At 39.9% G+C, this 17,292-nt stretch overlaps 1 protein-coding gene across 14 annotated transcripts in view; it reads right to left on the minus strand.

The window, feature by feature from the left end:
- Nucleotides 1-7,771: 7,771 nt before the first annotated feature.
- Nucleotides 7,772-17,292, minus strand: part of PUM2 (pumilio RNA binding family member 2) — a 70,519-nt gene continuing 60,998 nt past the window's right edge. For all 14 annotated transcript variants that reach the window (XM_063125213.1, XM_063125204.1, XM_063125205.1 and 11 more), the window contains 4 exons: nt 16,935-17,060; nt 16,153-16,274; nt 13,407-13,599; nt 7,772-10,785 (listed from right to left, as the gene is read on the minus strand). In XM_063125213.1, coding sequence (XP_062981283.1) covers nt 10,654-10,785; nt 13,407-13,599; nt 16,153-16,274; nt 16,935-17,060 — 573 coding nt within the window. In that variant the 3' untranslated portion in view covers nt 7,772-10,653. The remainder of the gene's footprint in view (nt 10,786-13,406; nt 13,600-16,152; nt 16,275-16,934; nt 17,061-17,292) is intronic.

The following is a 17,292-nucleotide window of genomic DNA, read 5'->3' on the forward strand; positions in this document are numbered from 1 at the left end:
GCATATTACACATTCCAGATAGCACTTTCATAGAGCTCCATCACACCAGTGATTTATTGCAATCTCGCCATGCCTGGTATGTGTTTTTGCAGCACTGTACTCACATGATGTTGTCCCTGTCCTGCGCTCATCTCACCTCTTCCCCTCTGGTTTTCATCTTATTTTAGAGTGGGGAAAGTCCGTTTTCCCCCTCCCAGCGCAATAAAGCTGCTCCTCCCTCCCATGTATTGCTGACCTTGCACAATATCGGACCATTCCATTTTTTGTTGGGGGCGTACTCCTGTCACCATCCCCCCAGATCGCTCTCTCTCTCTCTCTCTCTCACACACACACACAGAGGCAACTAGGAAGGAAACGGTGGTACCCACCATCTGTGAGAAACACATCCGTGAAGATCTACAGTTAGCTTGTAAGATTGCCTTGCTGGGAGGAAAGGCGAGGGCAGGGGTTGTAGGGAGGAATGCCTGATGGGGGCTGTAATCTTTGCAAGCAAACTGGAAATTCTCTCTCCCTCCCTCTGTCCAGTTAACTTCCAACTGCTATCTCTATGCCTTCTCCCCTCAACCTGGAGGGTACCATATTTGACAGGTACCATATTCCAAAATCTGCACAGACACCCCAAACTAGAGACCATCTCCTTTTAAAGTTTGCATTGATGGAATGTCCATCCTTCATCCTGGAATATCAGGCAACTCAATGAAGGAGTGACCAGCCAGTATGCAGCAAGGGTGCAGGTGGCCCTTGTCAGCTGTCTGTGCGGCCCTTGAAGCTGACAGGACCCTGCTCACTCCCCACCCCACACACAGTCCAGCTGATCAGCTGGGCTGCAGAGAGAGGTGGGGGGGGAGTGCTGTTCCTTGGCTTCTGAAATAGCTATTTTGCTGCTTCCAAGAGTGGTGGAGAAATGGCGATCTCAGGGGGATAGAAGAGGCTTTTCTTACCACCCCCACTTATCCCTAGGTCTTGGGAGGGAGGGGAAACGTGTTAAGTGTGTGTGTGTGTGTGTATGTATGGAGGGGAAGAGAGAGTGTGTACAGTGGTGGCCAAAATTGTGGGCACTTTTTGAAATGTTCATGCTTTGCAACTTTGCATGCTTATAGAAAATGTTCTGTTTCACAAAATTCAAATGTTTATATATCAATTGAAAGACCTGATTCACGTAATACAACCACTGTATGCAGGTGCAGCCCCCAATCCCCCAGCCTGACGTAGCCTTCAGGGCTGAAAAAAGTGAGGCTCATGATTCAAGCAACCTAGGGTATATTAAATGTACCACTCGGTCCTGATCATGTGTATTGAGAAGTGAGCCCCATAGATTTCAGTTGGCACGCTTTGTAGTACTTTGAACTGCATCTTAAAGGGTTCATTTAGTTGATTCCATTTTTCTAATCTGCCTGCAGGGCCCAATATGTCCAGTGATCAGCATCTGCCTCAGTGTCACTCAACTCTCTCCTCCAAACTTATCTAGTCGTCACAGTACCGCTCCCTATAAAATGCGTGTAATGGCACAGAGCTAGAAATCAGCACAGCTAGTTCTGTTCACCCTAGACTTTGGCCTTGTGTGCCTCAGCCTGGTACCCAGGCCACATGGAACGAAATGGAGGGGAAGTTCAAAAATAGTTTGCGATATGGCATGAACCTTTGCAGTTCAAAGAGAAGAATGACAGGGAAGAGGGGAAATACATTGGATGGGCCCTTGCCTTCACTATGCCTATAGCTTTTGTTTTTCAGTTGCAGGCTGTGTGCGGAGTGGTATAGCTGTAGAGTTAGATGCATGCTTTGCATGCAGATGGTCCCAGGTTCAGTCTCCAGGTACAGCCAGGAAAGACCCCTGTATGCAAGTGTAGAGAGCACCAGCAGCCAGTGTAGACCATACTAAATTTGATGGCCCAGTGGTCTGATTCTGTACAAGGCAGCTTCTGTGCTCCTGGATGACAGATTCATACTATTACAATGCAAAGTCCCCCTTGCACCGTACCTTAGTTATTCTTTTTCCTTTCGGATTTCAGCAGAACTGCAGACCCTGCCGCATTTTTATTTTTATCGTTTTGCTGCTACAGATTTAAATGCCACAGCTACTCTGCAGGAATTTGCACTGCAAAGGCTACATGGCTTTTTCCTTGTAGACTTAAGCTAAGCTTTTGATTGAGTCTCCTGGGTGTGACAGAGGCTACTTCCCAAATCATTCTTTTAAATTACAGTGGAAATATGCTTACATGCCATTTTAACTTGTACACCACAGAGTATTACAGCTGTTAAAAGCTGTTCATCTAAGGAACAGGCAGTACAGAACAGGAAAGCACATTTGGGGTTTGAGGGACCCTAGTTCATTTTGTCAGATTAGATTTCATATTCATTCATTCTCTCTCTCTCTCTGAGATACTGTACAACACAGGCTCCATTTATTTCACAGCAGAAGTGTCAAACTCTAGACCACAAACCAAATCTACACCCACCCACCCAGGGTTCCCCTGCTGCTGGGCCTCCTTTCCATGTCACCAGGGATTTGTTGGATTTTTGAAAGTTTAAAAATGCTGCAGTTCGCCGACAATGCTGCCTTACACTGCGTTGTTTTGTGTTCGCTGTGGCTTACTGCTTGAACAACTGCTTCCCATTATGAATTGGGAATAGATAATAATGGCCAGTGGTATAGGTAAGATTAATGACCCAGGCACAATTTCTACTGTCCTCTCAATTCATCTGTTGCAGTCTCTCAGGAAAATAAAGCTATCAGATATCCAAGCTCCATTATGGAGGAAGTGAACCCTATAAATTCATAATGCAGCCCAATGTTCTGGGGCTGGGACAGGAAAAGCCAGAACGGCAAGCGAGAAATGCCTGAAGTTACACTATACTCCTACACTGCTAGCAAGTCAATGGAAACTGTTCATTGTCTGAACAGGTTCTTTGGTATAAAGCTCAGAATTTACACCATTATTTATTCTTGGAGTTTCTAATCCATCATACATGTAGACCTGAACAATTCAAGAGGACAGTGTTCCTTGCCCTAGCAAGTCAATGAGTAGAATTTTGTCTCCTCCGGGCATAGTCACTAATACTTTTTTCTTCCTGAATGTTTCAACATCCCATACTACACCTACCTTTGCTCTGAAGGATCAAAGGGCCATGTACTACAGTCCTGCCCCTCCTCTGACTTGCTAGGGTAGCCAGAGAACAGCCCTCTATTTGAAGGGCTGCCTGAGGACTGTCCTCTTTTGAAAGGATCCTATATGAAGAGCTGCTCAGCCCAAGTCCATTATAAAGACCCATCCAAAAGAAGAGCTAGGCCTTGGCAATCTATAAGTGGCCGTCCTAATGGCTGATCCTTGGATACTCCAGGCTTGTTCTTCCCCTGGTGCTCACATGCAACCAAGGGTGGAATTCAAAAGGAAGGAGGCTACCTAATTATTTTAAAGGGTAGGCCCAGCCTATGGAGTTATCTTGGGCTCTTCTGATTTATCCTCTTACTGGCGTTATAACAGCAAACAATTGAAATATTTAGGAAATTCTCAGCTTATTGTGTTATTTGAATGAAAATGATATAGACAGAGGGAGAAGAGTGCCATGCTCCATATGCAAAGATTGGACAGAGTGAATTTGATCCCTTCTCTGCCTGTGGGTTTTCTCCTCCCTGAGAGAAATTCTTCTTAAATCAATACTTTCTCTGTTGGAGAGAGAAGACATGCTTGAAAAAAAACAACAACAACAGAATTCAGTCATTTTTTAAAAAAATGTTGTTTCTATAGGTTGGAATGTAAATATAACAGAACTGCAACTCTATTTCCCATCAGTCTGCTATGCTGGGACTCTTTCCCTTTCCCCGCTGTCCTGCCTTTGGGGTAAGAAGCTTGGAAATCCCATCTCTGCCTGCAACTAATTCTACTTGCTCCTATAATCCATTAATGCATCACCTGATCTTCCTGCTCACAGGTACCAGAGGCAGTATATGCCTCTGAATACGAGTTCCTGGGGAACATGAGTTGGAGCATGCTATTAATACACACACATCCTGCTCATGGGTTTCCTGTTGGCCACTGTGTGAACAGAATGCTGGACTAGATGGACTTTTGGGCTCTTCTTATATTCTTATGTGCCCACCATTTCTTCCACTGATCAGGTTGATAAATGTGCATCCCTCCACTGTATTACTCCCTGCAGAGCTACAGAAGCAACAAATTGCTTAAAAGGCAAAACGGATACTATTTTCTGTCACTATCCCAGAGTCAACTCTTGTTGGGGGGAAAAGCTCACACAATAATGGCTGCCTCCACATAACGACATTTCTTACGAGGATGAGGGACAACTCATATATGTGTGCATGTTCAGCACTTTTTTACTACATGATTTTCATTTGAAAGCAAGAACATCGTCTTAATTTTGAAGTCTTGTGTTTCATGTAATATCAAGGAATATCAATGTTCTATGATTATTTATTACATTTATATACTGCTCCATAGCTGAAGCTCTCTGGGTGGTTTACTGACCAACTTAAACAAGCAGACAGTCACTATCAGTGATCAATAATCAACACTCACTATTCAAGGAAATTGTCTTAAAAATGGCTGCTTTAAGAGCATTTTGCACTTCTGCCTATTACAAGCCCTTAGGGGGACTTTGTGTTTCTTAAAAAGAAAAAAAGATAATTCAAAACAATTGTACATTACCCACCTCCCTCAATTCCATGGTCTATAGCTTCTGAGTTGTGCCTGAATACAAGACAATGACAACACCAGACAGGTGGACACAGAAATGGCTCTATAGCAGAACCACCTGGCTTCATATCAAGCAATTGGTTAATTCAATCAGTCAGGATTATATGTTCCAGTCTGTTTCGGTCAACACAGCTGTGTCTGATTAGAGGAAATTCAAATACCAGTATGAGTCCATTCACTAGCCTGGAATGGACAGGCTAGTAAACGGCTTCCTTCGCTCAATGCCACCCCTGCCCCATCTAGGCCGAATGGCTGAGAAAGGAAATGAAGAGGCCAAGAGCTCTTAAGGGAGAGGAAAGAGCCTTCCATGATCTGGTAGGAACCATGCAGTCAGGATAAATTGGTTTTTATGCTTTTAAATTTTTGTATATTTGTTTTTAAAGTTAATTGTTTTTAACTTTTGTAAACTGCCCAGAGAGCTTTGGCTATGGGGCGGTATATATAAATGTAACCAATAAATAAATCACTACAAAAAACTTCTGAAAGAGGAGATAACCCCTGCAAGCACTTGGATGATAGATTGTAAACAACTCCACTTATTCAGTGTATTGGTTTTCCTGTTTCCTTTGTCACGGAGTGCTCTGCTCTACTCCATGCCTCAAAATCTCCCAGCGCAGATCCATGTTGCTCTTTCCACCCTGCACAATCAGCCAATTCCGCCCCACTGCCTTACTGCTGACAAGCCCCCAAACCTCTTCCACTAGCCCAGATGAGAACAGCTGGCCCACCGCTAAAGCAAACAAGGCAACGCTAGAGAGCCCCTACTGAGACTGAGCAACTGTTGCAGAGAGGGAGAATTGGAGAGACAGCGTGCCACACTTGGCAGTGATTGGGACTGGAGCCCCCGGCGAAGAACACCGGCTTAGGGTAACCAGGAGTGTATTTTTTGTGACTGTGAGCTGTTTGGTTCTGGTGCGCAAAACAAATTCTTGGTTTCAGAATTGTAATTTAAATGCGCATCTTTTGTACTTGGCTCTAGTCGGAGAATCTTGAGGTTCTAACAAAACCAACCAACAAAGAAACAACAAGGAGATCCCACAAGCCTTAAGGCAGCCCACTACTTTCTTAAAGGACTGGCAATTAAAAAGAACCAGACAGCTCTGAATAAGTGCGAAAGGTAGAGAGATGAAAGAAAACAGGGTGGGTGTGGCTCCAAAGGTGGAGCCTATGACTCAGCAGTGAAAAGGGGTGGAAAGAAAGCCCTGCAGCAAAATGCAAGTGAAAATTTTGTTGTCATATATGGTAACAAGGAAGTGTGTAGGTGGCTTCCGATTATTCAATGAAGTAAACTATTAATGGGAAATCAGAATTTGCATCTTATGTATGCTTGAACTCTCGAGATTTCATATCCTTCATTAAAAAGTATGAATTAAAACCTCCTTGATTTGAATGGCCTTAGGATTCACGATCTAGGAACCCTGTCACTAGTTCCATTTAGGGAAGGGGGCTTTTGGTGTGCCATTCAAAAATCACACACAAATACCCCACAAAACAGAATTAATGATGCAGACAAAATGTGAAGGTATTTTCTCCAATCTATTTTGAAATGTTGCTAAGGTCAGAATGGACCAGAACTAGTTTAGGCATTTGGTAGTTTCATTATCCTGTTAATTTCAATAATGGTACACTGGACCCTCTGATACCGTTGTAAATTAAGCATTTTTTTTAAAAAAATAATAATAATGGAAGGATGAGATTATGAAACACCACAGGACAACTGACCACGTAATTGTTGAGAAATACAGGGTTAGGTCCAGAGAGACACAAATTCAGTTCTGCTTATACAATGGGTCTTTCTTGGCATCTCTCTGGCCCAATCTACACCGAGCAGGATATAACACTTTAAAAACTTTATGAAAATGGTATAAGTAATGTGTCCTGGGCCTGAACAGTTGTCATAACCATTATAAACAGTAGTGTATATCCTGCCCCTATCTACAGCTCCCTGAACCCCTCAATCCCCTTCTGAGAGTCAAGGGACCCTCTGGAATAACAAGGTTTGCAGCAGGGCATTTGGGAGAATTCAGAAGGGCTGTCTTGCACACACAGAACTGCCTTCCGACTCACACAAGATGCCTCTGGATCCAAGCCATATGTACTATATACGAAGGGGCTCAGGTTGGGTAATTTTTTAAATATGTATTTCATATGGCTGCTGGGGTCCAGGCAACTGTGCTGGAGTATGCAGGTTGAGAGGACCACAGTGCCAAAGATGTTTTTCTTGAACATTTATCAAGAATATTGGCTTGCAATTAGGAGTTGGTATTTGGCTTTTCATACATCAAATCTAGAAGAAAAGAAATCTTGCTATCCCTAGGTAGAATGATTGACACACAGAAAGTAGCAGAATTTGATAACTAGGAGATAATTTCTTTGCTATAATTTAGAACTTATATAACAGTTTGAGATTCTGAAGCTAATTATTCCTCGTAAGAACATTTTGATACAGTAGTACATTATCCAATGAGTGTGAATTGCATTCACAAGAATTTTAACTACATAGTGTGATATATCTGCATGTATCCACCCATCCAGTGCTGGGATGCCATGTTCTATCACTCTTAACCTAAATTTGTTTCAAAAGAAAGCCACACAGATAGATAAAAGCCCCTATGAAATTCATGGAGGTCAAATTCTACTGTGACTTCCACAAAGATTCGGTCAGTTGAGCTATGTCATTAAGGCCGTAGCTAGACCTAAGGTTTATCCCTGGATCGTCCAGGGGTCAAACCCGTTCATCTAGGTGACACACAGGGGATCCAGTGCTCAGGCAGGGTGAACCCTGGATTATCCCAGGATAAACCTTAGGTCTAGCTGTGGCCTAAGAATTCAACACCATAAAGGTGAATACTTGAAGCGGTTCTTCAAATAACTGGGAAATTTCAGAAGCAATTAAAAGTTCTACGATCTCAGCTGATAAAAGGCAGAAAATAAAACATGGAGAGATGTCATTGAAGTATTACATTTGGGTAGGTGTAGCTAAGGTTACCAAAGAACATTCCTTGTCATCAAGTAGAACACAACCTTTTGGTAGGAATCAAAACATAAGACCAAGCATATTGCATAAAGTTATTCACACATTTTCATTTTGTTGTTTTCTTTACATCATATTACAAGTGAACATTACATTATTCAATATGAACTAAGAGCGGCCTAGAGGCAGAACAGACTTTAAATAGACTAGGCAAAAGGTTCCATAACCAAATCTACAAAGAGACTGAAGGAAGGGGATGGGTGGGCGGGGAGGATAGTGATTCTTGGCTAAACCTAGAATGTTTCTTATATGTTAATCAAGAAAAGTACTTCTGTTTTTCTACATTTCTACTATGCAAAATATATTTAATAAAACTGAATGGGAAAAATGTTGGTCAGATAACAGAAGACAACATAGAGTAGAAATATCCCACTTAGCCCAGCCAACAGGTTATGAAAATAGACTTGCATTGTATCAAAGAATACTGAATTATTGTTTGAAAGCCGTTTTAGATAAATGTAGAAAAAAATACCATATGTTGTTATACAGAAAATGTACATCCCTCATCACTCTTTCAAATGAATTTGTGACTTGTGAAGAACCATATCCATTGGGTGAGAAGGTAAGGCAGAGTTCTGAAGGAAATCCCATTGCAGATTCTACATTTTCAATTTCTAATGGAAAACTGTGCTATAATGACCTGTTATTAGTTTCGTATTTAAAAAGTTGTGTAAGGGGAAACGAGGAAGCTACTAAAAACTGAGATAGGTATTTAGAACAGTTTGTGTCTGCGTTATTCTGTTAAATGATCAACATTATAATATACTAAATTTTTCTGTAAGCAAACCTTTGTATGCTTTGAGAAAAAAATGAGTAACAGTACTGTGTAAATGATATGAGTTACTCTCCTAGGCCGTTTCTACACCTGCCTTTTTCTCCAGGATCATCCCTGGATCTTTCCTATGCATCCAAATGCCACACAGGGGATCCCGGAAGCAGGCAGGGACAATCCCTCCATTTTCCTGGGATAACCCTTAGGTGTAGAAAGGCCCTTACCTTCTCCTGAAACCTTCCCTCAAAAGCTTTCATGTGACCTTTATTCATTACTACCTCCAACTGCTTTGAGACAAAGCACCTATGATATGCCATCAAAATGAAAAAGTGTTTACACAAAATACTGACTTGAACAAAATACAAAGCGCTTTATCTTTCAGTAACTGAATATACAAAGTAAGCTTCTTTCCAAAATATTTTCATAGGCAAAGGATTAAAAAGGATTTTAATTATACACATATGGTCACAATTCTGCCTTAAAAAGGAAACTGGGAAATGTACATAAGGCCGCTTGTAAATGTACACCTTTATCTTACTGTTACAGTGTCATATTCAGAGAAAAATTGACAGTATCATACATATTTGCTTTAGGATGAAATAAGCTGTTCAAAAATACAGTACTCTTCTGTACAAAAACAAATCGTGCCACATTTAAGATGGAAGAAGCACTGGTTTGTGTGATCAGTAATTCAGTCCATTAATTTGTCTTAATTCTCATTATTGTTTAAATTGATTAAGTTTCCCAAATGTCCATATTAACAGAATAGCTATGTTATCAACAAAAGGTTTCTCATAATAGATAAAAGAAAGCTGGTTCATATCTCTGAAACCATATAAAGATAGAATTTTTAAAAAATCAGTTTTGATTTGTCGAAATAAATTTACATTATACAACACTATGTCAGGGCCAAAAAGGGACAGGGATATGAATATACACTAAAATGCAAATTTTTTTTCCCAAAAGGGGTAAAACAAATTACATTTACAGCATGAAGGTTTACAAATGTACATCTGTACAACCAAGATAAGCATCATTACTCAATTAGCAAGGCTTGTAAAACATTGAAAACGAGGAATTTGTTTACAAACAGTAAACTTACATCTATTAACTATACTTATACAATGCTTATATTTATAAGGAAGCAAAAAGCTATTCTGAATATTTAATCATGCTTTAGATGTTGAGCTATCAAGTTTAAGTAGGCCCTGTCCTCCTCCATTAACTGCCTACAGTTTCATTTACTGTGAGAACACAAAGCATATGCTCAACACTTTCAAATTCTGTCTTACAATTGTATATTTAAAGCAAAACACACACGTCTTACGCCAACTGTCTGTCTATTTATTTAATGCAGGTTTACTCTTTTCCCAGACAGTACATTGCTGGATCTAAGAACCACCTTAATTTTATTCTCCTACCTTGCACACCAATTAAATATTTAAGTATATACATAGTTTTTTTTTTTACACTGATAGAGAAAAGGGCACTACGTTTTTTAAAAAATGTTTCCAAAGTGAAAGTTAGAAACTACTCAGTGTTCACATTTTATCATTCCTTTACTGGTATTTGTAGTGCCCTGATTGCTATTTGGATTATAAAATTGTGAACCACCAAAATACAGAACTTAACTTTCTGTAACATGTTAAATAATAATTATGCAATTACTCTATTTTCAACTGTTATAAAAAAGGTTCTGCACAAAGGGGGGGGGAAATGAAAACTAATTCTATATACAATTATATAAACATGTTGTGCTATGGTGATGAGTAGACCTACCAGATTGTAAACCAGTATATTAAAAGAATACTGTACTTTTTCCCTTTAAAAACTATTTTATTCAGTGACTTTACAAGGTAAAAATTTACAAAATGTGAGAGCTATTCTGATAGTTACATCATTTACAGGCGTTCTGTGCTTTATGAGCCCTGCAATCTGATAGGTCCCTGATAAGAAATGGCAATATGTTGCAATTCATTCCCCAAAAATATACACATGAATAAAATTTTTACAAATGGATGAAGACAATAAATATTTTTTTTTTTAAAAAAAAAATCACAACATTTTTAGGTAAGTCATGTGTTTTGATAATTCACAATAAAATTAATTTTCTAGATTGCTGTTTGAATGTGTCTTTAAAGCATTCCATTTGGTGGCCCTCCAACTGGCCCCAGGTCAGCACTGTTCTTCAGGTAATACTTTTCCAGTTTGGCAAGGATATGTTTGCCATAGGTGTATTTACGCAGGGTTGTAATATGGGGCCGAATCTGCAATAAGAAGGTAAGAAAATCAAGACATTCATATCACCAAAATATACTGAAGTTCAGACAGGACAGGGAGAAGGGAACAAAGACTGATTGCTTTTAGCTGAACATTCATGTTATCTTTTGCTAATTAGCTTCAATATTTATCAATTCTGAGACCTATGTTAAAATCTTGAACATTTGAACAGACAAGCAAGATGTAGGTGATCCCAACTGAGGGCCGGATGCAAGAAAAATTACATCATTTAATGGTTAGAACTTCTAATATTTAACTGTTTACCCATTACCCCTAGATAGGATATTATCTGAGTTATTCTGCTGAGGCAGGTGTGTTTCATACAACCACTTCTTTCACAGGAGTTCAGGGAGAAGCAGAACACGGAATAACGGGCTCAAGTTAAAGGAAGCCAGATTCCAGCTGGACATCAGGAAAAACTTCCTGACTGTGAGAGCAGTACGACAATGGAATCAGTTACCTAGGGAGGTTGTGGGCTCTCCCACACTAGAGGCGTTCAAGAGGCAGCTGGACAACCATCTGTCAGGGATGCTTTAGAGTAGATTCCTGCATTGAGCAGGGTGTTGGACTCAATGGCCTTGTAGGCCCCTTCCAGCTCTGCTATTCTATGATTCTATGTATAGACAGTCCAATAGGAACATGCTACATTACTGCATAAGAAGCTGCAAAACAGGACACAAATGGAGAAAGGGCACCTCTTTGGACTAAATTGATACGAGTTCCTTGGAAGCAGTGACGGGAGAGATTTGAATTCAGTCCAGATCTGAATTCAGTCCAGATCTGAATTCAAGTATCGCTAATAAAGGAGCAGACCAGTAATGATAGCCATGAGAGAATGAATGACCTTTTGAGAACTCTTATTAGTGTGTTACTATTCACATTCATGTCAGATGAGAGTGACAAGTCTATTTCTCCACAGGTAACTGCAGCATGTCTAAAAAGCTAACAAGAGGAGCCCACAAAATATCTGGTAAGGATTAAGAGAAGAGGGATTTCTATCATTTGTGGCACTGATGTGTTGATTAATGTTTTTAAAGGTAAGAGGGCAACGTTAGGAAATTGTATACGAAGCAACTCAACATTATTACTGAATTATGTAGGGAATATAATTCCATATTACTTATTTGCAGCCAAATATTGAAAAATCTGGTAGTAAGAGGTATCATTCCAAAAGAACTGATCACTGGGTTAGACCTAAGGGGCATCGCCTCATTAAATAGGTTTTCCTGTCTCCCCAGCCCCACTGCAGCCGGTATACAGAAAAGCTATATCTGAAGCTTGAGAGTCCACCCTACCTCCCATGTAATGGGATCTGGTCCAGGGGTTTCAAGCAAAGCAAGGAAATTGATGTGAACTGAGGACCTCGCTTCGTATAAACAGAAAAGCCTTCTGACTGCACAAGAGCACTGAAAGACTCAAGCCAATCTATTATATTTTTTGCAGGCAAATTAGAGGTTTTGTACAATACTGGGCTTTGTTTTTCAAACTATATGATGACTCCGGCTTAACATGGTGAGATCATTGCCTTTTCTTTACGTATTTCTTTCCATCATCTATCTATCTAATCTATGTATCATCCAACTGGCAGATGTCGTCTACAGACTATTAAGACATTTTTATATTGTTGTGTAAATTATGTTTCCATTCACATTTATATATATAAAACAGAAAAGCTTTCAGAGATAAATTTTGAAACCAAATTTGAACCAGTGTGGAGTAGTGATAAGGACACATAGATTTCGCTGAATCCGAAATTTTGAAACCAAATTTGAACCAGTGTGGAGTAGTGATAAGGACACATAGATTTCGCTGAATCCGTTCTGTGTTCTGTGGACTGTCTGGCATCTTTCATTCTGTTGTCCATGCATGGACAGAATCAGAATTTTTGTAGGAGAATGTCGTTCTACTTGCACTAATTTACATGTGCGCTAATGCACATTAGTTAATGCAAATTCATGTAAATCTAACCAAAAGATTTACATGAAGAGCGAAAAATGAGCAAATCCCCTCCAAATACAGATTTTAACACACATTTTTGTTTGGATTTTCTCTCTCTTTCTCTATTTTTGTATGAATCTGTGTACAATTCTGGAAAGTAAAAAACCAGTCCGCAAGTCAGAAGAAGCACATCTGCTGTGGAATCCATGGGCTGGATACATAGAAACATGAACTCATTTCAATTAATTGAGGATTGTTCTAACATTCCTTAAGTAGTGGTTACAGTGTCAGATTAGGGCTGGGGAGACTTATTTTAAATCCCCACTCAGTTATGAAGCTCAAGTGGGTGACTTTGGCTAGTTACTGTCTCTCAGCCTCACATACCTCACAGGGTTGTTGGATAAAATGAGAGGGGAGAAAAAGATGCATGCATGGTGCCTTGGAAGAAGGATGGAATGTAAATGTAACAATTAACTTTAATCCTACTTGTAATACACTATTTACAAATACTCACAAAATTAGGAATAAAAAACAAGGTGTTAATGGAGGGGATATGACTGTAGACACAACAACACCAAAAGTCATTCAAGGGTTGCAAAGGATGGGAAATGAGAAATGTTAGTTTAAATGAAAAGTTCTTTCCAACTCTGAGGCAGATGTCTACAATTACCTTGTGCATTATAATCTTACGCTGAGCAGGTTCAGCCATGTCAATCATCTTCTGTACAACATAGTTTGCATACTGGTCCTTCATCATGGTGTATAAGGCACTATGAGGACCATCATTCTGGCAACACACCTCATCAATAAGCAAAGCTCTTTCAGCACGAGATGCATGAGTTACACATTTTTCTACCACATTGCTGAAAAATAAATAAATAAATAAATAAATAAATAATAATAATAATAATAATTTTCTTACCTGCCTCTCCCTCTGGATCAAGGTGGGGAACAACATTTGAGATTTGTCAATACAGAAAAATATTAAACTGGTTTTCCCTAAAATATTTTTAACTCAACACACCTGAAATAAAATGTATGTCACTTAAACTATAAATGCTAACTAGAGGTGTAACATTTCTAGAAATGTTTGAAGTTGTGTTAAAAATCTGTTCTTTCCCCAGATTTTTTGTGAGATAAAACAAGAATTTTGGGAAAATTTGAAATACAAGCAACTTCAGCTCACATCAGCCCCAGGCAGCATGACCAGTTTAGGAAGGAATGGAAGAAATAACTACGCTGGGAAAATTTACCAATAAAAAATAAATAAATAAATAAAAAAATAAAAATATCCCCCCATAGCTTCATTATTTCTTGAGTGTAGTTCAAAACAATCAATCAATACATTCCCCCCAAAATTACATCTCTTAAGACTTCCTATTAAAGTCTTATTACATTGTTTTTAGAAATCATTTGGGGAATAAAGACTTCCCTTAAATATTTTATTCCTAATTCTAAAATAAAATATTTCATAATACAAAGCTGTACCATTTTTCCAAGAACCACCCCCCTAAAAAAAAGGGGGTGGGGTGGGGGGAAGGTTCTTGGAAAAACATGGGAATTCTCCCCCTCCCCTGGAATAGTTGCATTATTTTTCCAGGATGTCACATCTCTAAATGCTAATACAAAGTTACTGAACCAATTCTTAATCTCAATTCCTGTCCCCACCCCAATATGCTAACCAGCCACCCTCTAAAATTCAGGGAGAACCCCCCCTTCCCAAAAAACCCTGCTTGAGCTGCTACATATTTTATTTTTTCTTTAACAAGGTATCCAACAGTCAAATTATAACAATCATGGATCTTTACAAATCATGTAGAATCTAGTTGGGATTTTAAAAATTTAAATTATAATTAGTTATTAGATTTCTTAATTTATCTTTCTCCTACTGGACTATTTTTGGGCAGAGTTTAGGAAAACTGGTCCTGCCAATTGCTTCTCAAGTGATTTTCTTCTTCCATCTGTGCATACACTCGTCTAAAGGGTCCTTGCAAAGGGGTTGGTTCTTTCCCCTCCAGCCAAAATTTGGCAGGGTGGCCTTGCCCTCCCCCCTTTCAAGTGAATGGAACACTTATCCTATTCACTTGAATATAGAAGGGAAAAGCTCCACGGTCAAAAGATGTTTGTGGTGCACGGGAGAAGGCCATAAGGACCCTTGGGGCAACTGGGTCCTTAGCTGGGGGGTTGACTTCTCCTCTCAGCTCCGGCTTATTTTCAGCATGACACCTTCTCCTCAACCCACATAAATGAATGGAGAAATAGGGGATGGATGGAAGCAGGAAAGAGCCAGAGCGAGAAAGCACTCACAGAGTGCAAATGCCTCTCTCCACCCCCACCCCCCACAGACGGTGGGTGGGGAGGCACTCCCAACATTTTTTGTGACTGGCTACTGCCACGCCTTTGATTCCCCCCCCCCTTTTAGCTGCAGTTGTGTCTAGTTTGACCCTAATTCCAATTTACTGAGAAAGATCCAGGCTCTTCCTCTGAAAATTGCTTAAAACATGTTTTTTCAACAGTCAATCTTACTGTTTTTATATCTGCCTAATTTCTGAAACTCCGCATTTTCAATCTCAGCTTCCCTCCCTACTATCATAAATAAAATATTTTCTTTTCAAACCTGAATATTGTTATGATCTCAGCAGCTTAATATCATGAAAGCAAAATAGTGAGGCTTTCAGGTTGGCTTCTTTACAACAAGTACCGTATATTATTCAAATTCTGATAGTCATCTTGTAGCTCATAAATCATGCCAGCATTTATTTCTGTTTAAGGATGCAAGTTAATCAGCATCCAGCCTGAGAGCTGCTTCACACTTTAAACTGCATTGGTGTTTGCCATGGTGTAAACAAAGTGTGAAGGTGAAAACTCGAGTACTTTGGGAACTGCAGTGACATGAGCGAGTGATCTGCATATGGCTGCAGCTCCCTGATGGTTGACCACTGTATGATGGAAAGACAGGATGACTTTCACATTACATGCATGATCACAACTAATCTCTGTCAAATACAGATGTACTGGTGGTGTCATATAAAGTGTGGGCCACTTCTTCGGATAATCAATTCCTGACTATAAGAGCAACCTTCGTTTTCTGGAAACATTGCATAAAACCCAATGAGTGTCCTACTGCCAATGAGAAGCTTCTGAAAGTGTTTTCTCCTTTCCCTGCTCCCCCACCTCCAAGTCTACTCCAGAGGGTTTGGGGACCCTCTGAAACAGATTTAGGGGTGGGGGGCAGAGGGCATGCAGCAGGGAAAAGAGAGAGGGAAAGTTCCATTGTGCAAATGGAAGTCCATTTGCACAATGTTGGATATATTCTATATTTTGGCATAGATTTTGGATAGCTTAAAGCAAACAACAGTAACTCAGTGCTCAACATTAAAAGTATATAATGCAATTAAGAATGTTATTAACTATACCTGGCAAATTTATGCTGACTTAGAGTTAGAACTTTTCCTCTGATTTCGGTAACAATTTTACTCTTGTCCTCAGGACGGCCATGTTCCAACACATGTTGGATAACGTAGTTTCCATACTGATCCTGAAAGTAATATACTCAAGTTGTTTTAAGCAGATTTATACAGATTAAGCCTTTTTGAAAATACCCAAACACCTAAGCTGGACAAATATGTATTGCATATCCGCACCTTAGAATTTTAACATATAAGTTATATGACCAAAATGATAATGTCCAAGATAAAAGCCCTCATCAGGTTTTTATTTAGGAATGAGAGAAAGGGCGACAAGAATGTGCGGGCCTAGCTCTGCCCCCTTGATGATGCCTGTGCACAATCAACTTGAGTCTGAAGGGAGATGGTTTTAATGTGCATAGGCTTTACAACACAGGGACAGGAATCCAGGACATCCACGGTTCCCATCAATGTGTTGTAAAGCCTAACGGAGACAAAGCTGACCCCCCCTTCAGACTCAAGCCAATTTTGCGTTGGCTTGGAAGCATTGCTGGTGCACTGGTTTCATCAAGGAGATGGAACTAGCCTTGCACATTTGACAACCTCTTCAGGGATTTCTAACACTTGAAGAGGGTGAAATATTAAGCCAAAATCTAATGAATGAAAAGTTAGGCATGATATTTCTTTAGGATGTGCTTCCAATACCCATGCTCTTGTTAACATTTGAGAATTAAAAATACCATTTTGCAAATTTATTTTGTGTTCACCTGAATATTTCAGTGCACACCAACCTGCACAAGCTGTTCCGTGTGTTGATGGAGTTCTTCCAAAATGGGCAAAGTCTGTTCAGCAGTGCAGTGCTCGAGAATACGCTGAATTACTCTACAGCCATAAGGATGAGTTGAAAGTACAAATACCTTAAAGTAACAAGGTTACAATTACACATGCATAAATAAACCTGTTGTACTTGAGACAAAAATGCTTGATGCCTGAAGTCTTCAAAATGAAAAATTCTTGTCGCTAGTAGCAACAGAATCTCCAGTCCCTGGAAATTTGCTGCCTGGTTCACAGAGCCTCCTTGGGTTCCTCCAGGGGGTGGGGCTTGGCCCTCTGGAGGAACTCCCCCCCCCCCTCGAGGAATTCCCTTGC

This window comes from Elgaria multicarinata, chromosome 4, assembly GCF_023053635.1.
Source record: "Elgaria multicarinata webbii isolate HBS135686 ecotype San Diego chromosome 4, rElgMul1.1.pri, whole genome shotgun sequence".
Classification (NCBI taxonomy): Eukaryota; Metazoa; Chordata; class Lepidosauria; order Squamata; family Anguidae; genus Elgaria; species Elgaria multicarinata.